This window comes from Oncorhynchus nerka, linkage group LG1 (assembly GCF_034236695.1).
Source record: "Oncorhynchus nerka isolate Pitt River linkage group LG1, Oner_Uvic_2.0, whole genome shotgun sequence".
NCBI classification, from domain to species: domain Eukaryota; kingdom Metazoa; phylum Chordata; class Actinopteri; order Salmoniformes; family Salmonidae; genus Oncorhynchus; species Oncorhynchus nerka.
In genome coordinates this window covers 15,648,944-15,670,051 of record NC_088396.1, presented here as the reverse complement: position 1 = coordinate 15,670,051, position 21,108 = coordinate 15,648,944, and the positions used below count along the sequence as shown (strand labels likewise).

The 21,108-nt window shown below is 44.0% G+C and overlaps 1 protein-coding gene across 1 annotated transcript in view; it reads right to left on the bottom strand.

Moving 5' to 3' along the window:
- Nucleotides 1-21,108, bottom strand: part of stxbp5l (syntaxin binding protein 5L) — a 174,775-nt gene that overhangs the window by 16,768 nt on the left and 136,899 nt on the right. The window contains exons 20-21 of the mRNA XM_065001593.1: nucleotides 20,497-20,562; nucleotides 3,798-3,980 (exon numbers count right to left, since the gene is read on the bottom strand). Coding sequence (XP_064857665.1) covers nucleotides 3,798-3,980; nucleotides 20,497-20,562 — 249 coding nt within the window. The remainder of the gene's footprint in view (nucleotides 1-3,797; nucleotides 3,981-20,496; nucleotides 20,563-21,108) is intronic.

Genomic DNA, 21,108 nt, shown 5'->3' with positions numbered 1-21,108 from the left:
TAATATTCTGTTCTAAAGGGGTTTTATTACTATTCTAACCCAGGAGCTCTGGGAATACATGTAAACTAGGCATTTATAGCATGTCAGTATCAATCTGATCAGTAACAAAGGCGACTGTGGCCTTCATTAAAACATGGAGCGTATGCTAATGTGGAACACAGCAGACTGCAGCCTGCCTCCCAGCTCCATGGGTTCTGCCTTAATGGAGGATTTGTTCAGGAAATGGAAATACAAAATCACACAGTTTTTGAGAAAGTGTGCATGCCGGTGTGTGTGTTTTGAAATCTTCAGGAATAGAGATTCTTATATTGCCATTACCATGGATAAATTCGTTGTTTTCTTTCTCTCCCTGTCCACTTCTATCCCTGACAATCACCCACTGTCTTTGCAATTCGGGAGCAGCTGCTACTTTTGACAAGTTAAAATATTTTGTTCTCCGGACAGCCTCGTCTAATCAAACACAACTCAGCGTGAGGACTGAACACCCTGCGGTGGCACGTGGCTGGTCCAGGGTCCAGGGTCCTCTTGGAACACAACTAGCTCAGTCTGCCTTCCATCCCTCCCTACCTGCCTGACCATCTGTCTGATCTGACGCTCCAGCTGGGTGATAGAGCCCTCTGACGCCGGCGCAGGTCGGCTAACTGTGACGTTTTGGAAGCAGTCCCCATCCTCTCTGTACCGCGGAGAGATTAGCTGGAAGGACCACTGGTGTCTGTCTGCTAATCCGTCCGGATCGGGATGAACCAGCCAGGCCACAGTAGTGCTAGTGTGACCTGGATAGGAAGAGCTTTGGCCAGGCTTACAGTACTCAGAGTACCCCTCGGTCTGTGCACTGACAGGACAGCACACAACAGCAGATCAATACCAGGTCAAACGTTTGGCATCCTGAGAATGACTCAGAAAGGTCAGAGAGTGGATTACGCTAACTCTCTGATAGAGAAGGACAAGAATTGTGTAACACATCTATAAGTAATGTTTGACATTCTGAGGAGCAACAGTATACATACATTAACCTTTAGATGTTGACATAACCACTCATAATAATGTATAGTTTTAGTATGCAGCTCTTGAAATAATATCTGGATATTCCGATCCATAGTGGTAATCTGGATGTTCAGATCCATAGTGGTAATCTGGATGTTCAGATCCATAGTGGTAATCTGGATATTCCGATCCATAGTGGTAATCTGGATGTTCAGATCCATAGTGGTAATCTAGATGTTCAGATCCATAGTGGTAATCTGGATGTTCAGATCCATAGTGGTAATCTGGATGTTCAGATCCATAGTGGTAATCTGGATATTCCGATCCATAGTGGTAATCTGGATGTTCAGATCCATAGTGGTAATCTGGATGTTCAGATCCATAGTGGTAATCTAGATGTTCAGATCCATAGTGGTAATCTGGATGTTCAGATCCATAGTGGTAATCTAGATGTTCAGATCCATAGTGGTAATCTGGATGTTCAGATCCATAGTGGTAATCTGGATGTTCAGATCCATAGTGGTAATCTAGATGTTCAGATCCATAGTGGTAATCTAGATGTTCAGATCCATAGTGGAAAGGTAATGCATAAAATCTGCACAGCACTTTTAACAATATTACCTGAGTTTAGCTGCCGCTGTGACTATACAATCTAGTAAATGTCCCTCTATCCTCGGTAAGGAGGAGGACTGTGTTCATAAACCATGCAAGTTAGACGACTTGTCTCTGTGTTTAAGAGCCTATTATCGCCTATGTAAATGCATATTGAACTTGCATTTAGTTAAGGTGCACACAGCCCCACCTCCTGAATATACCCAGTAGAACATTTCCTTTGTGGATGTTACATACTACTCAGGATTAACAGGCCTGGGCAGCTGACCTCAACACTCAACACATTTCACCGTCATTTTGTCCATTTTGAGAAAAGGACCGCATCCCGACAGACTGGTTCTATTAATGGGCCAGGAGCTGAGTGACAGTAAGCTGCTATAAAACAAGGGCTGCGGCCCAAATGGCAACCTATTCCCCACCAGAGGCCTATGGGCCTGAGTCAAAAGCAGCGCACTATGTAGGGAATAGGATGCTAGTTGAGACAACCAAGGGGGCGAGGTCATGTAGCTGGCTGAGAAAGGGGACGCCTAGTCAGTTGTTCAACTGAATGTATTCCACTGAAATGTGTCTTCCTCATTTAACACAACCCCTCTGAATCAGAGAGGTGCGGAGCGCTGCCTCAATCCACATCCACGTCTTCGGTGACCAGGGAACAGTGGGTTAACTGCCTTACTCAGGGGCAGAACGACATATTTTTACCTTGTCAACTCGGAGATTCGATCCAGCAACCTTCCAGTTACTGGCCCAACCCTCCTCCCCACCAGGCTATAGAGGCGTAAGTGTGGAAAACAATGAATGGATGTCCGTCGTTTGATGTTGTCTCGAGCTGTCCCTACAGCGCTCTGACTGTGAGTAAAGAAGGCTGACTGACAGGGAGGTATGATTGCACGTAATGGCATGTTGATACCCATCCTGACAGCAGCCGTTTTCTCTCACAGCGTTTCGCAGGGGAGAGGTAAACATTTTGGCTCAACAAGGAACAGAGTGAAAGTAGATGTGAGTAACCGCTTGACAGTGTCAGATGAGAGGATTTCCTCTGTTTGATGTTATTTGTGGCAGGACGCCTCAAGACACATTCGAGCACAACAATGAAACGTACCTACGCTCTGAAACACGGGACAAACATATGACGATAACCTTCCTATTGAGGTAGTAACCAGAGATCACAAATGCAATGGTTGAGAAAGCACTGGACAAACAACCAGCAGCATTCAGATACATTCAGCCAAGTAGCAACATCTGGGATAGTATTGCAGTCAGATAAGCACCTAGAGGGAGTTAGACAGGTATATATATATATATACATACACATACACCTTTACATACATACACACACACACACATACACATACACATACACATACACATACACATTCACACACACACATACACACACACACATACACATACACATACACACACACACACACACACACACACACACACACACACACACACACACACACACACACACACACACACACACACACACACATACCACACAGTACAGTATGGAATGGAAACACCTACTGGCGCCACACATACAGCACATAGATACACACACACAAACACCCACCCTGTCACCATTGATACACTAACACAGGGACAGTATGTGTGGTACAAAGTGAGGGTGTGGGCTTTAGTGTTGTGGTGTAGTCACATTGTGGTGGTGTGGTGGAAAGTGAAGGGCTGTGAATGACAAGTGAGGTCACAGCGGAAGGGCCGCTGGAGTATGTGCGAGCAAATGTGTGTGAAAATCCCCAACAATTTGTCTTCAGCAAAACCTTTTTGTGAACTTTGACTTTATAGCTGTTTTCTTACAATTTTACATGTGACGAAACATGTTTTGAAGTGGTCAACTGTAATCATCTACCCTATCAATATAACACTCATCACAGACAATGCTGAAGAGAAACGTCCCACAGTATCCACCCTGCTATATGGTGACTAACCAGGAGGGACATAATACTGTAACATTCAATGTCAGTTATACTTCAGTAATACAGCATTCACCAGTTTTTCTTCAGGATAGAAAAGTCAGAGAAGGCACAATCAAAATGAATGAGAAAACAGCAGATATCCCACCAACCACAACCCAACCAACCAACCTCCTACCTGTTGATGACTGGTAGACATGCACTTAGGATGGGAGGATGAAAAGGTTAGGAAGAGGGTTTAAGGGGAAGGGGACAAGCACACACCTTCTGTGTGGGAGGAAACAGGCAAAGAGATCTCCATGCAAGCGGCGGACTGGGCCTTGCGGAAGGGCGGTCGGCCAGGCCCTCTCCGGGTGAGCCGCGGGCCCTCGGGAACCCCTGTGATGCGAGGCTTCCCCACGGAGCAGGGCTGGGAGGTGGGACTAGTGCAATGTCCATTGACATGATCTGCAACAACGGCAAAGCATTAGCAAACGACTTAAGGAAAACAAAGCAGAGAGAGAGGGGAAAACGTCTATGGTAAAGAGAAAATGACAGAGGCAATGAGGTTAGAGTTAGAACGAGAGATCTAGTTAGAGAGATAGAGAGTTAGAGAGATGAAGAGAGGTAGAGTTACCTGACCACTGTGACTGACCCAAACTTAAAGGAAAGCTTTGACTATGTACAGACTCCGTGAGCGTAGCCTTGCTATTGAGAAAGGCCGCCGTAGGCAGACATGGCTCTCAAGAGAAGACAGGCTATGTGCACACTGCCCACAAAATGAGGTGGAAACTGAGCTGCACTTCCTAACCTCCTGCCCAATGTATGACCATATTAGAGACACATATTTCCATCAGATTACACAGATCCACAAGGAATTCGAAAACAAACACCAATTTTGATAAACTCCCAATATCTACTGGGTGAAATTCCAGAGTGTGCCATCACAGCAGCAAGATTTGTGACCTGTTGGTCACAAGAAAAGGGCAACCAGTGAAGAACAAACACCATTGTAAATACAACCCATATTTGTGCTCATTTATTTTCCCGTGTGTACTTTAACCATTTGTACATCGTTACAACACTGTATATATTATGACATTTGTAATGTCTTTATTCTTTTGAAACTTCTGTATGTGTAATGTTTACTGTTAATTTGTATTGTTTATTTCACTTTTGTATATTATCTACCTCACTTGCTTTGGCAATGTTAACACATGTTTCCCATGCCAATACAGCCCCTTGAATTGAATTGGAATTGAGTTAGAGAGAGAGAGAGAGAGAGAGAGAGAGAGAGAGCGTTAAAGAGAGATAGTTAGATTTAGATGGAGACAGAGAGTTAGAGAGATAATTACAGAGAGATAGAGAGAGAAGGAGAGTGGAAAAGCAGTCAAAATATAGGTAGAAGCTTTTTACTCAATCCATGCCAAGAAAATAAAAAAGATACAAAACAATATTGATTCATATAAATAAATAGATTCACAGGTGATGGTAAAGTACATTCGGTCGGACCAGGCAGTCTTTCATCATCCCTTTGTTTTTGTCCTCAAGTGGCATTGAGAGAGTTTCACACTCAGTACCGAACTTTATTTTACTTTTGAGAGGTGCCGACGAAACTCAGGTAATACATTTTTGACCAGTAAGGTCCTCACCAGACTAGCATCAGGAGCGGTGCAGCACTTCAAACATTTAAGAAATCAGAGACCTTTGGGTGGATTCCAGAGTGTATCAATATTTGAATAGAGTTGGTTGATACTGTAGGTATACAGTGTAGGTTAATGAAACAGCATACTGGACTGTCTGATGCCTCTGAGACAAGGTGGGTACATGTATGGTACCTGCTCTGAATTGTGTATATTCATATTGATACGCGTGGGTGCCCACACTTGCTTGTGTGTGTGCGCATGCACGTGTGCGTGCGTAGATGCGCATGTGCGCGCGTGTGTGTGTGCCTGCTCTCTCCAATGGTATTTTCGAGCCAAAAACTCTATGTTAATGAGACGCAATTTATTTTGGGGAGGGGGGGGATTCTATGGGCTTGGCGCCTATTCCGCAGCTCGTCAGCATGTGGCTTCGTCAGCCAAACAGGGAAAGCTCTGCTGCCGCCAAGAGACTAAGAATTAAGCAGCTGACGACGTCTGTGCCAGATGCAGACCACTCTGCCGCTTCCATGTCTTCACTGTCAAGTAAACAAAACTTTGGCATTTTATTGACTGACAGCTCCCAGTGAGGTAGCACTCCACCAGCGCTACACTCCAGACCAGAAATCAGTGTGTGTGACAGGGAGGCTTGTTGGGAGCAATCCTTGTTGAGTGAGAGCTGCATTCAGAAAGTTGGCATTAGCCTGGGTGCCAGTCTGCTTCCGCTCGCTTGCCAACTCCTTCTAGAGATTGTCATGCAAAAACATGTTCGTTTTGACAGTGGAGTAGGCAAACGCACAAACAGATCTGGGACCAGGCTAAGTTGGCCTCGTGTTAACTACTGAATATGCCAGACAGGAATCTCTAGTGGGTTGTCTGTTTAGCTATGGTGATTTGAAGGAACACACACTCCTAACACCAAATCCCTTGTTAGGCCCATTGATGCAAATCAGTTTCACTTTCTAAGTGAGGATGAAAGACTCTGTGGTGCCACCCAGTCCGCGTGCGCCTCCAGTCCAGTTTCACAGCAGGCTGTAGCAGGGCAATAGCGGGCTTGGAAACTGAGGATAGCTCTAGTGCCAATAAATGTGCTACATGACTACGCCATTGTGTGTCTGGCTAGCACTTATCATCATGGTTGGGTCTGCCAATCAGTGGTTTGTCCTGGCACAGTCTAAAGGAAACTGGTCCACATCAGAAAAAAATGGCAGTCTACCCGCCCCACCTACACACACTCACTCTCTTTTTCTCGCTCTAACACACACACAGACACAGACACATACAGTACACACACACGTTCGCGTGCACACACACACACACACACACACACACACACACGCAGGTTCAAGTAATTTAATCACATGAAACAGTCCCACTTTGTAGCAGCTGTATCCTTGACTAATGACAGACAGCTGCTCATATTATATTTGAACTAATTACATAGGTGCATTACTATGTTAACAGCCTAAACAGGGCACTGATCACGGTTGAAATATATTTTTGTTCCACTGCATGTTTAATTGAATTTGGACTGCTTGGAATAGTGCTTGAACCTTTTTTGATTAGCCTCCAATTGTTGTTCAACGTTTAAAAGGAGATACATTTCCCAATGCGGTAGGTGCATTTTTGCTATCAACTATCATCCTTTTCAGTTTAATTTCCTGTTAAATGATGGCTTGTTTACCCGACACGGTCTCACTCTAAAACTACAGCCACACATTTCAAACCTGTTGAAGGAAACAGTTGTCATTTCACAGATGTCATACTATAGATATTGGCACATTAGTGTACTGTATATGAATTGAAGAGGCATATAGTAGAGGGATATAGTAGGACAGGACAGAGCAGAAGCATGAGCGAGAGAACCTGTGACTGCAAGGGGTGTAGGAGCTCAAGGGATGTACTGAGAAAGAGCGTGTCGCTACAGTCTACAGGAAATGCAGAATGGTCCAGCAACAATGGAGCAAGTCCCGTTGGAGAGACGAAAATGATCCAATCACGATGGAGCAAGGCTGTTTAGAGTTAGAGAATGGTCCAATCACAGCATAGAGCAAGGCTGTTTGGAGATAGAAAATGATCCAATCACGATGGAGCGAGGCTGTATAGAGAGACAGAGAAGGGTCCAATCTCAATAGAGCGAGAGTACATTTGGAAATGCATCTCCCAAAACGATATGGGCATGAGGTAAGAGCCACCTTTGGAAACACTTGCAAAATGTACGATTAACAAAAAAAGCTTAAGACGGGTAAAAACACAGACATAGAAAGTCAAAGGAGAAGGACAGAACAGGCCATTCAGTCTCATCATGAGCTGGTCGAGGAGAAGAAGTGAGTGATAAGAAAATACTGCTGGTTGCGTGAAGAGGAAGCTACTTGATGTGAACAACATAAACAAAACAAATATAAAATGTATATCTGCGCATAACAGGACAAAAGAGGAAGTAAATTAATCAAATTAAACGAGGGTAAAAACTGCTGGCTTTCGCCTACCGTACCAAGATCAGTCTTAAGATCTGTTGGCAGACTTAACTTTCTGCCGGGTCCCTTTACTGTAACAAAAGACATAGGAAAGAAAGGAGCAGTTAATGTTTCCAAACCAAAACCAAACCAAAATGGAAGCAAAAGTAAAAGCCAAACGATGCAGAAAACAAAAGATCAAACGAAACAAAAAACTGAACAACGTAATTCAAAACGTGCAAAAGTGTGCAGTTGTCGCACATGGCAGGCAGATGCAGAGGCCATTCCCATCATGCTCCATGGTTTTCCCAGGCCAGTGCTCCCAGTGAGAGAGTGTAGACACGGGAACAGTGAAAGCAGTTCTAGAAACAGGAACCGAGAAAACCGTTTTCGGGCAAGACTCCTTCCCAGTGTGTCTTCCAAGTCTTCCATTCTCTGGCCACACAAAAGCAACTGATTTAAGTAGAGGTATTTTCTGATTGTTTGATTAATTGATTTCTGTATGTTCGGGTTGTCAGAGTTCACTAAGGCCTGGGGGGTTTGGCATAAGAAACATAAATCAACTGGGAACTCAAATCAACACAAAACAGATTGGAAAGAAACAAACAAGTTCAACATTTTGCAAGCATTTTGCAGTATATACAGAACTGCAAAGGTACATGTTGAGAGACGGTCATTAATTTGTCCTCAGTCGATTCAAAGGTTAGATAATTATTCTGGTGTATGGGAAATGTGGGATGTTGTAAGGATGGCAAATCAAGAAACCACACACCAATCTTTGTAAAGTAATGTTTGGAGCAAGCTAGCAGATATTGGAAAGTGCAGTTGTTTGATTGCAACATCTATAAGTGGAATCCAGAACATTTTAGCTTTGAAATTGAACAAACTCTTATGGGCCCCAAAAATACTCTGTTTTACAGATAATAATTCAAGAGGCCAAAAGTCTGAATTCCACCATCTTTCATGGGCTTTGAGTAGAATTGAAGTAGGAGTCATTTTATGATAAATTGCCTTGTTGGGAGCATAGAATTTGAAAGGGACTTTGATGTAAATGAAATGTTCTCCTTGTGCGGTGCTTGTGACAAAGTTGCTGTGGTATATAGTGCCGTGGCATCATTTAATTCTGAAATCAATAAAGTGTGTGTGTGTGTCTGTGGCCAGATGTTGCGGCCATGATGCGTAGCAGCAGAACTGTGTAGAAACAGAGGAATATAAAGATGGAATGACAGTGCTCTACCAATAGCACTGGTATTCACTATTCACAGGTGGAATTCTACAAGTCATTTAACAGCTCATTTGCACCATGTTAGGACTCTTGTGGGAATATGTTTGTTGGATAGAAGGATGTTTGAACTGAATAAAAAGTGAGACTGTGCATTGTGCCAGCGATGCCTTTTAACAAATGACAGCATTTACATATTTGGGGACATAATTATGCTACATATCAACCTGTTGCCCTACGAAAGGCCAGTTTGTTTTTCTCAGTTATGGAAAAATAGAAAAGTATATTGTCTTGTTTATATGCCCTGATAACATCCAAATGCCATTTTATGGTAAATATTTAGGGAGTATTAATTGCTAGTGACATGGAGCATATTGCAACCATCATTGGCTACCAGATTACCGTCAATTGATCTCTTGTTAAACCATCAATGGCCACCAGATTACCGTCAATTGATCTCTTGTTAAACCATCAATGGCCACCAGATTACCGTCAATTGATCTCTTGTTAAACCATCAATGGCCACCAGATTACCGTTAATTGATCTCTTGTTAATCCATCAATGGCCACCAGATTACCGTTAATTGATCTCTTGTCAAACCATCAATGGCCACCAGATTACCGTTAATTGATCTCTTGTTAAACCATCAATGGCCACCAGATTACCGTTAATTGATCTCTTGTTAAACCATCAATGGCCACCAGATTACCGTTAATTGATCTCTTGTTAAACCATCAATGGCCACCAGATTACCGTTAATTGATCTCTTGTTAAACCATCAATACGGGTTAAATTCACTTGCACAGCTAATCTCAATTGCAACCATTATTGGACACCTCTACCGCTCCCTAAAAGCTGATGTCGGTGTTACCTTATTCCTGCCTGCGACCAAAGTCTCTGAAGATACAGTATGTTCACCCTGTTGATGGGTATTATCAACGGAACCATTTAGTCCTGCTTTTTGAGCCGATTAAGTGCAATTCATCGATTTGACAATCCTTCCGTACAACTGAAATAAAGTATTTTCTCATTTACCACGACAAATCTACTGTAGCAATTTACCCATGTGAATGGAAAACTAATGTTGGTGTAGCCTACTCGTAATATTTGATTTGATTCCAATTTATGTTATCCATTAAATCCAACTGTCTTTAAAATAAAAATGTCTGGTACGGTCATTTCTTATCAAAATCGGGGGTAAACTATTCCTGGTCTGTCCATATTTGAAATGTGTAACTAAAAGTTAATCAGCCTGTCGGTTTCCGATGCTCCTGATAGGTCGATATTTCATTGGGGGCGGGAATAGAGAACCTAAACACAGCTGTCTGGTATCATCATGGAGTCCATGCAGTTAGACACATCACAGAGTATTAGATGTTGTTATTATGTTAAAGAGGAGGTTGTGGGTGAGAAAAACCAAATAGACAAAGTTAGTGTTACAAAGGAATGAGAGTCAGAGTGCCTCCCAACAGGAAGGGCAAAGATGCATGGCCTTCCTCACAAGAACATGACAACAACAACAACAACAACAACAACAACAACAACAACATGGATGAATCACAGAGGAGCTGAAGAATTAGGGAGGAGTGTCTGACCTTGACTGACTCCTCCCGCTTTTCTCCGCAGCCTTCCTCAGTAGCACGGCTGATGAAGGATGCAAGGCCACAAGACCAGACTAGACCCAGCACAAAACACACATCGCCCCCTACAGCTGGGGCTGAGGCAATGCAACAACGCCTACATCTTCTGCTCACAGATGCATGGATCACAATGTTGAAAGTTGGAACAGACAAGCATAGGAACACACTCCATATGCTACCATGCAACGCCCCACACCCACAAACCCACCCACAAACCATCCTCCCTCCACCCTCCACCCCTCAGCCCACCCACCCACCCACGCACACTCCCCCAGCGATAGGACGTGAAAGGGACAGGTTTCCCTGGGCTGTGGTCCCTCCTCTTACCATTGTCCAGTAAGTAAAAGACTGGACTGCAGTGGCTGGCTCTCAGACTGGCCACAGGCTCAGGCATGGAGCGAGGGTCATAGTGAAGGGAGCTTGGGTAGGGAACTGGAATAGGAGATGCAACAGAACACACACTTTTCAGGAGGGAGAAAACAAAACAACATGGGTGAATTGAGATAAAGACAAGCAGGTACATAATAGCAGTTGATTCTGAAGATACCAATACAAAACGTGTGTGATAAGGTCAAGGTAAGGCCACCATGCAAACACAACCACGACAACGAAAACAACGACTAATACTGCTAATACAACGACTACTATGTCTACAACTACTATCACGACTCACCATCACAAATCACTGCAACTCAATGAAATGTTGTCATTGATGATACAGGTAAAGTAGCACCTGTTGTTAACATTTATGCTAGGACTTCCCCACCGCCGGTTGTCTAGTCCAGTCACACTCCGGTCAAAATAATCCAGCACCCTTCCAACAGAATTCAGGATGAGAGAGTGTTCTTGACGTGTCGATTCCAGACTTGGCTAACAACATGTGCTTCCTTACTGTACTGTAAAATTTGCTCTCTAGCACCACTCAAACTAATTTTCAAATTCTCGTTAGATTCCTTGTGACATAACGCAGACTAAATGATGTTTCAAACTTGGTGTGCAGGTGTGTGGTGAACAGTAAGTACATTTAATCCCTGCTCATTATAGGAGATAAGAACGGCCACATCCAGCCCGGGCAGGTGGCTTCAGCTCCCCGCTCTCCTTTAAGCTCCCCTTTAAACAGCCAGCCTGTGAGCTCAGGGACAGCACCATCACCTCTCCTTTCTTCTCCTGGAGCCTCGCTTTGCCTCTAAATTTATCCTGCTTGGTCAGAGCCACTCTCTGGCATTTCCACTTATTTTGCCCAACCTCACGACTCGCGTCTCACCCCAGACTACAGGATCTATACTACCATCAGCCACAGCAGCCATCGTGAGCAGAAACCCAGACACAACAAGAGATAGTAACAAAGTAAACAAACAACAACAGAAAGGAGGATATGGCTTCAAAGACAAACATGGGGCCAATTACAGGGCCTAACGGGGGAGGGGGATGTTTCCCAGTGTGGAGAGGTGAGACGGAAGTAAGAAGGAGGGAGTGAGAGAGAGGAGAGTTGAGACGGGTGATGGTGGATAGTTAATAGGCTGCCTGCCGGGTCTGGGTTTGGCCAGTGGTGGTCACAGCAGGACTGGGGTGTCAGGGCAGGGGGACAGCCAGAGCCAGCCAGGCTCAGGTCACTAATCGCCTCAGAGCTGCTTGGGAGAATAACGACGACAGAATCTCGCCATGAGCCCTCTGCCTCAGGATGGAGACTCTGCCTTTCATCTGCCTGTCATCTGTCCATCTCTTCCTTCCTGCCTCTGATATCCTCTATGTTTCCCACCACTTTTTCTCCAGCCATACCTGTGGCATTCTTTGCACACGTCTTCATCATTCCTTTTCTCTGCACCTTTGTAAACACCACACAGTCACACATCACATCCTCATCTCTCTTCCTACCCAATCTCCACCAGTCTCGCTTTTCTCATCTCTGCAATCAATAAAAGGGGTGGGATCAGATAATAGATAGGCTACCCTGACATATTCCACATAGCTATGCACATTGGTATGCATTCCTTCTAACGGCATACCACCAACACTGTATCCTCAGGAGACGTGTGGATACAATGGCAGGGTCAGCCAGGTCTAAGATCCTATAGACCCAAGAGAAACTGCAGTCAGGGCGAGAGAGATAGCGAGAGAGATGGAAAGATAGAGAGAGAAAGAGAGAAAGGGACAGGGAGGGAGCGGGGGGAGAGAAAGAGAGAGAGAGAGAAAGATGGAAAGAGAGAGCGCTAGAGAGAGAGAAAGAGAGGGAGAGAGAGAGAGAGGGAGGGAGAGAAAGAGAGGCAGAGGGAGGGAGGGAGGGAGGGAGGGAGGGAGGGAGGGAGGGAGGGAGGGAGGGAGGGAGGGAGAGAAAGAGAGGCAGAGAGAGAGAGAGAGAGAGAGAGAGAGAGAAAGATGGAAAGAGAGAACGCTAGAGAGAGAGGGAGGGAGAGAAAGAGAGCCTTGTGCAAGACCTTACATTTACTGGTCCTACTTCCTCCGAATCAGAAGCCATGTTCATTCATAATGCAGACGCTTATGGCAAATTGATTTCCAAAAGCATACGTCTCCAAACAGGGAAAACATTTTTTTTTTATGGACTCATTAAATATTCACAACAACATGCTCCGGAGTTTAGATTCGCCTCTGGAAATAAGTGTGTAAATAACGGGCAGAAAAGATGACGTCAGGAAAAACAAACGAGGCCTCATTAATCCCTGTCGGGGGAGATGTCGGTGGGAAAAGTTTTTCTTCAGAATGGCTGTGCTTTCACAAACATCCCTCACTCCTTTCCTCCACCCCCCTCCCTCCCTCCTCCATCATTCTCTTTTTTTCCCGAATTCTTTCCATTTCCCAAACGCCACACAAAGCATTTCAAGTTATTCACGCTCCACTGACAGGTTTGAGAGTTCAAGTGGATTCTTGCTTCCTGCAAAATAAGATGCTGGTTAAATAGCTGTCTGCTTGAGTACATGCCAATTGACACTTCTTTCTCCGTCCCCTGTCGGCGCGTCAGCACTAAGTGACCCGCGCAGACAGAGCAACGTGTGGCGCTCCTAAGAGGAACACATCAAACACAGTGACATCACCGTAACAGACATTACAGGTCATTGTTGACACCATTAATCAGCCCCCTTCCATACATTCCATTATAGATTTAATGTCTGGGGCCTGGTGAAAACATTATTTATAGGTGATGATGGCTCTGTCTGGCAAAGTGATGATTCAAATACGAAGCAAATATTTACACAGAAGAAGAACATTTGTCTAAACTTAAGTTGCTGAGAATCTGCTATCTTAGGCTATGTAAAAAAATATATTTAAAAAATTACGCAAACACACTCAGACACATGTATGTACACATACTCCCAGTGAAATAAAGATGGCCTTACATCAAGTATAAAGCAAGGCTGTATGGAAACCAAAGCCTAGAGAACACAGCAGGTCTAACAGCACAGCTGGCATTGTATTCCCATCACACACACATTAGCCCAACAGCAGTATCCCTCCCTCCCTCCCTCCCCAGCAGCTGCAGGCAACCGCTCAATGTTTGCTATCCTCCTTTTTCAGTGTGAAAAAGACAAATATTAAACATTTAGCCCCAGCTCCTTCTCAATGCTCATTCTCAGGCACAGCTGGTTTGGTCTGAGCAGAGAGAGGAGAAAGGGAGGGGAGAGGAGGGGAGTGATAAAGAGGAGGAGAAGGGCAGTGGGAAAAATGTAACGCTGTCAAACACACACACACGCACACGCACACGCACACACACACACACACACACACACACACACACACACACACACACACACAGAAGCCAATTCTCTGATGCACCAGTACAGTCTGGTGCATGTGGCCTGGAGCAAACTCCCTTACTGGCCGACCTACTCGCTCTAACACATCCATCTAGCAAACCTGCAGGCCACTGCTCTCTCTAATTATCTCTCTCTTTCTAATTATTTATATATATTTATATATATATATATATATATATATAAATAATTAGAAAGAGAGAGAGAGGTACATATATATATATATATATATATATATATATATATATATATACACACACACCGAGTATACAAAAGCTCTTTCCATGATAGACTGAACAGGTGATAGCCATGATCCCTTATTGATGTCATTTGTTAAATCCACTTTAATCAGTGTAGATGAAGGAGAGGAGACAAGTTAAAGAAGGATTTTTAAGCCTTGAGACAATTAAGACGTGGATTGTGAGTTCAGAGGGTGAATGTGCAAGACAAAAAATATAAGTGCTTTTGAACGGGGCATGGTAGTAGACGCCAGGCGCACCGGTTTGTGTCAAGAACTGCAGTGCTGATGGGTTTTTCACGCTCAACAGTTGGTCCACCACCCAAAGGACATCCAGTCAACTTGACACAACTTTGGGTATTTGGCATTGTATTAGGATCCCCATTAGCTGTTGTGAAAGCACCAGCTACTCTTCCTGGGGTCCACACAAAACACCACTTCATGGGGTCCACACAAAACAACAAGAACAGCTCAAAAACAGAACTACCTAATTTCCCCTCAACATCGGACTTCCCTTAACTTCAGACACTCTCTAGCGCTTGGAGAATTTCATCACTTCGAGCTCAACATTTAAGTGGACTGGAAAATAATTGTGTGTTTCCTGTTCTCCACTCATTACCTGTATTAACTGCACCTGTTTGAACTCGTTAGCTGTATAAAAGACACCTGTCCACACACTCAATAAAACAGACTCCAACCTCTCCACAATGGCCAAGACCAGAGAGCTGTGTAAGGACATCAGGGATAAAATTGTAGACCGGCACAAGGGTGGGATGGGCTACAGGACAATAGGCAAGCAGCTTGGTGAGAAGGCAACAACAGTTGGCGCAATTATTAGAAAAGAAGAAGAAGTTCAAGATGACGGTCAATCAGCCTCGGTCTGGGGCTCCATGCAAGATTTCACCTCGTGGGGCGTCTGCTAAATGACTTAAATGTAAATGTAATGTAAATGCATCAATGATCATGAGGAAGGTGAGGGATCAGCCCAGAACTACACGGCAGGACCTGGTCAATGACCTGAAGAGAGCTGGGACCACAGTCTCAAAGAAAACCATTAGTAACACACTACGCCGTCATGGATTAAAATCCTGCAGCGCACTCAAGGGCCCCCTGCTCAAGCCAGCGCATGTCCAGGCCCGTCTGAAGTTTGCCAATGACCATCTGGATGATCCAGAGGAGGAATGGGAGAAGGTCATGTGGTCTGATGAGACAAAAATAGAGCTTTTTGGTCTAAACTCCCCTCGCCAGGTTTGGAGGAAGAAGAAGGATGAGTACAACCCCAAGAACCCCATCCCAACCGTGAAGCATGGAGGTGGAAACATCATTCTTTGGGGATGCTTTTCTGCAAAGGGGAAAGGACGACTGCACCGTATTGAGGGGAGGATGGATGGGGCCATGTATCGCGAGATCTTGGCCAACAACTTCCTACCCTCAGTAAGAGCATTGAAGATGGGTCGTGGCTGGGTCTTCCAGCATGACAACGACCCGAAACACACAGCCAGGGCAACTAAGGAATGGCTCCGTAAGAAGCATCCCAAGGTCCTGGAGTGGCCTAGCCAGTCCCCAGACCTGAACCCAATAGAAAATCTTTGGAGGGAGCTGAAAGTCCGTATTGCCCAGCGACAGTCCCAAAACCTGAAGGATCTGGAGAAGGTCTGTATGGAGGAGTAGGCCAAAATCCCTGCTGCAGTGTGTGCAAAACCTGGTCAAGAACTACAGGAAACGTATGATCTCTGTAATTGCAAACAAAGGTTTATGTACCAAATATTAAGTTCTGCTTTTCTGATGTATCAAATACTTATGTCATGCAATAAAATGCAAATTAATTACTTAAAAATCATACAATGTGATTTTCTAGATTTTTGTTTTAGATTCTGTCTCTCACAGTTGAAGTGTACCTATGATAGAAATTACAGACCTCTACATGCTTTGTAAGTAGGAAAACCTGCAAAATCGGCAGTGTATCAAATACTTGTTCTCCCCACTGTATAAACTCAGCAAAAAAAGAAACGTCCCTTTTTCAGGACCCTGTCTTTCAAAGATAATTCGTAAAAATCTAAATAACTTCACAGATCTTCATGGGTAAAGGGTTTAAACACTGTTTCCCATACTTGTTCAATGAACCATAAACAATTAATGAACAATGCACTAACAGGTTACCGACGGTAGGCAATTAAGATCACAGTTATGAAAACTTAGGACACTAAAGAGGCCTTTCTACTGACTCTGTAAAACACCAAACGAAAGATGCCCAGGGTCCCTGCTCCTCTGCGTGAACGTGCCTTAGGCATGCTGCAAGGAGGAATGAGGACTGCAGATGTGGCCAGGGCAATAAATTGCATTGTCCATACTGTGAGATGCCTAAGACAGAGCTCCAGGGAGACAGGACGGACAGCTGATCGTCCTCGCAGTGGCAGACCACGTGTAACAACACCTGCACAGGATCGGTACATCAAAACATCACACCTGCGGGACAGGTACAGGATGGCAACAACAACTGCCCGAGTTACACCAGGAATGCACAATCCCTCCATCAGTGCTCAGACTGTCCGCAATAGGCTGAGGGACTGAGGGCTTGTAGGCCTGTTGTAAAGGCAGGTCCTCACCAGACATCACCGGCAACAATGTCGCCTATGGGCACAAACCCACCGTCGCTGGACCAGACAGGAATGGCAAAAAGTGCTCTTCTCTGACGAGTCACGGTTTTGTCTCACCAGGGGTGATGGTCGGATTCGTGTTTATCGTTGAAGGAATGAGCGTTACACCGAGGCCTGTACTCTGGAGCGTGATTGATTTGGAGGTGGAGGGTCTGTCATGGTCTGGGGCGGTGTGTCACAGCATCATTGGACTGAGCTTGTTGTCATTGCAGTGTGTGTTACAGGGAAGACATCCTCTTCTCTCATGTGGTACCCTTCCTGCAAACTCAACCTAACATGACCCTCCAGCATGACAATGCCACCAGCCATACTAGTCATTCTGTGCGTGATTTCCTACAAGACAGGAATGTCAGTGTTCTGTCATGGCCAGCAAAGAGCCTGGATCTCAATTTTGACCCCACCCCCCCTTGTCCAGAGACACATTATTCAATTTCTGTTAGTCACATGTTTGTGGCACTTGTTCAGTTTATGTCTCAGTTGTTGAATCTTGTTATGTTCACACAAACATTTACACATGTTACGTTTTCTGATAATAAACGCAGTTGACAGTGAAATGACGTTTCTTTTATTGTGTAAAAGAATCGCTGTTTATTGTAAAATTCGACCGAGCGAAAGATCACACATAATTTATTCATACTCCTTTACATGTTAGTATTAAACTGGAATCTACTCAAAACATGAGATTAATCTGTAAAACAAACAATGAGGCATTATTTGGTTTCAACACTACTGAAGAAGATGTTGGTGAAGAACTATTTTTAAGCTTCTACAGGAGGGCGCAGCGGGCAACGCAATGATAAGTTGACAGGCGAGTCATTTTGTTTTACTGGAAGGCTAGTCAACTATCTAGAAACACTTCAGATACGAGGTTGGTGTCTCTTTTTTGAACAACAAAAAAAAGATGGTGTTAGTCCACTCTGCCACCAGGAGGGAGCTAGCATGCCATGTTTTTAAACTCATACAATGTTGTTCATTTGAACTTATTCAAATCAAAAACATTTCAAAGGAAACAAGCACTCATTAACCTTTTCCCTGTGAGTTCCAAATATCTCGAACAGTTTTTTATTTATTCGCGTGACTGTTCCAAAATGGGATTGTTACTCAACAGGACAGTTAACCCGCTTAGCACGCAAACCAAGGCACGCTGTTTGCTAATTATTTACTGGCTATGTTTCAACTTGTCATTTTTCAAATGATTTTCTAACAAGTTTTATTTTCAAACAGTTTGAACTGAGGTGTGTCCCGAAATCCTCATTAATTCACATAAGAATTAGCCCATTTCACCGTTGTGGACCATTTATGTTTGAGGCTTTATTAAGCCAGACAAACTTCTCCCTTCGAGGAGAGCCCAGGCACTTCTCCAGTGATTCCCCAGATCAAGTATCCAGACATTTGCCCATCTCTAGTCAGAACAGGCACAAACCTTTTTCCTACGGCACATTTTCTGGCTGCCCCTCATTGCCTCTATTGTTGTTTCCCTTACAAATAATAACTTTGGACATGTGTGTGCGTTCCTATCAAAGTACGGGCTTATTTTCTGCATATGGTGTTGTCGTTTCTACTGTAGCATTCTTTATGTATGGAGCATAATGTATTTACTGTTTTATTTATGTTTTCAAGTACTGGTGACAAATCATGCATTCCGATTCTTGCATAGATTATAATGGACACATATGTAAAATAATTTTGTGAAGGTTGCACTGATTATAATTAGCTAATGCAAAGCTATTTCCCAGATACTTGTGGCGCCATGTTTGTTGGCATCATACAATGCATTCTGGTTGTCACGTAAGTGTCTGTCAGACCAAAGATGTTATAACAAAACGAGGTGAAGGGGAGGTGCACTCGACTGGTTTTTGGGGCAACTGGGAACTTTATGGTGCAACTGGGAATTCTCAGGTCGGACAATTGGAACTCGAGAAAATTGACAGAATTCCCGAGTTCGAATTTCGAGTTAGATGACCGTTCAAATCCATTTTTCCACAGTCGGAGCTTGTTTTTTTTTCTGAGTTCCCAGTTGTCTTGAACACACTAAAGTCGGAAGTCTGAGATTTTCAAATTCCTAGTTCCCAGTTGTTTTGAACGCGGCATCAGATTGTAACTAAGGTACCTCAGGCTTGCCAGCTCTAATTCCCCTTCCAGGTTTATTTAAAAAAAAAAATGTAGCTTAGAAACTTCTCCTGTGTTTGCCCCCATTATTAATAAATCCTACATCGTAGTAATATTTCCTGCATCATATCCCCCGATAATATCTTCCCCCATTTCTACCCCCCATAGACTTGAAAACCCTCCACACATTAAATGAACCCCCCCACAAAGCCCCCATAAAATGATTTCATCCATATCTGGCAACCCTGTTTAGCTTTCGCGTTACAGTTAGGCTAGGCAGCAGGCTTGTATTTGGGGTGATGCTCTGTGAGAATATAACGTTTTATTTGCTTTGTGATTTGTCAAAAACTGTAAACGACTTGTCAAGTAATGTGCTCCGGTTCCTGTATACACTGTAACAAGCACATTGAAGATTTGTAATATGCTGAAAAGTTGCCAAACAAAGTTTGCACAGCCATCTTTGACTTAGACATTTATTTGCTTCTTATAGTGAGTGGCATTCTAGGATTAGGGAGTTTTTGCTTGTCAAACATAAACAAACATGGCTGCCATCATAAAGAATTTAGCGGCTGTTAGCTTAGCTGTTAGGTTGCTAACTTATGTTTTTGTCTTTTTGTCAGCGCCACCTGTTATTTAGACTGGTTTATGGAACGGGTCTGGTTGAGGATGTGGTCCTTCTGATGCTTGGATGATGAAGGTCACATTTACCTTTTATTTCCCATCAGTACGAAACATTGTTTAGATGCTTTTCAGACAACAAGGCTGTTTAGAGGCGTTTGCTGCATCATACGTTCTGTTGCTACTGTCCCAATCACATATTTGCGTTGCGATGCTGCAGGGACCACTGAACAACGATCACAAAGGGTTAAATGTCCTGACAATGTTCCAAAGCAATGGAACTATCCTTTCCAAGGACGTTGTGGTAAGGTTTACCATAGCATGCTAAATAACCACGCTCTCACCGAGCTCTAAGAAACATATGGTTTGTTATGTGCTAGCTGGGAACACTTTAAGAACTATCCTTCAGGTTGATATGTTAATACAATTACCATTCACTTCAAGTTAAAGTGATGCCCCAAAGGTAAAGTGTCCATACCCCAGTGACAGGTACAGAGTCCATACCCTGAGGCTAGGTTCTTGCTGAAACCGACCGGCATCCCAGTGCGACCTTCAGCTTTGATCAGATGTAACAATCCTGTGAAGTGAGTTGGGTGGAGGGAGAGAGTGTGTGTGTGTGTGTGTGTGTGGCGTTACCTGAGGTGGGTGACTTGCTTCTCTCCATGTCCATGGATACCTGGTTATCGGAGAGTTCTGTAAGGCCTGTCGCAGCCAATCAGATTCCAACAGGATGAGGAGGAGGAGGAGAACGTGGGATAGAGAGAGACTCTTCAGTCATGGTCATATAAAGAAAGCATGGTGATATAACAGACAGTTGACAGTGCCGTAACAGCATCTGTTGCCATGGAGACACAACATACAGTCATCAGTAGCATAACGTTGTCCGTTGCTGAGGCGGACCACTCTGATCCTGACGCAACACACAGGATTCAGGAAGTTTTCCCCCCATACATGATGCTCATTTATACCACAGCATTGTTTAATACAGGATTCTGTTTGGCTAGAAAGGCATTCTATAGCCTGCGTCAATTTCAGATATATAGAAATTGGACACCTCTGAAGTAGTCCCATCTTCCGTTTCTTTACTTATACCGTGGTCTACAGAGGTCACACAGCTCAATATAGCTTTACTTATACAGTGGTCTGCAGAGGTCACACAGCTCAATATAGCTTTACATATACCGTGGTCTACAGAGGTCACACAGCTCAATATAGCTTTACTTATACAGTGGTCTGCAGAGGTCACAC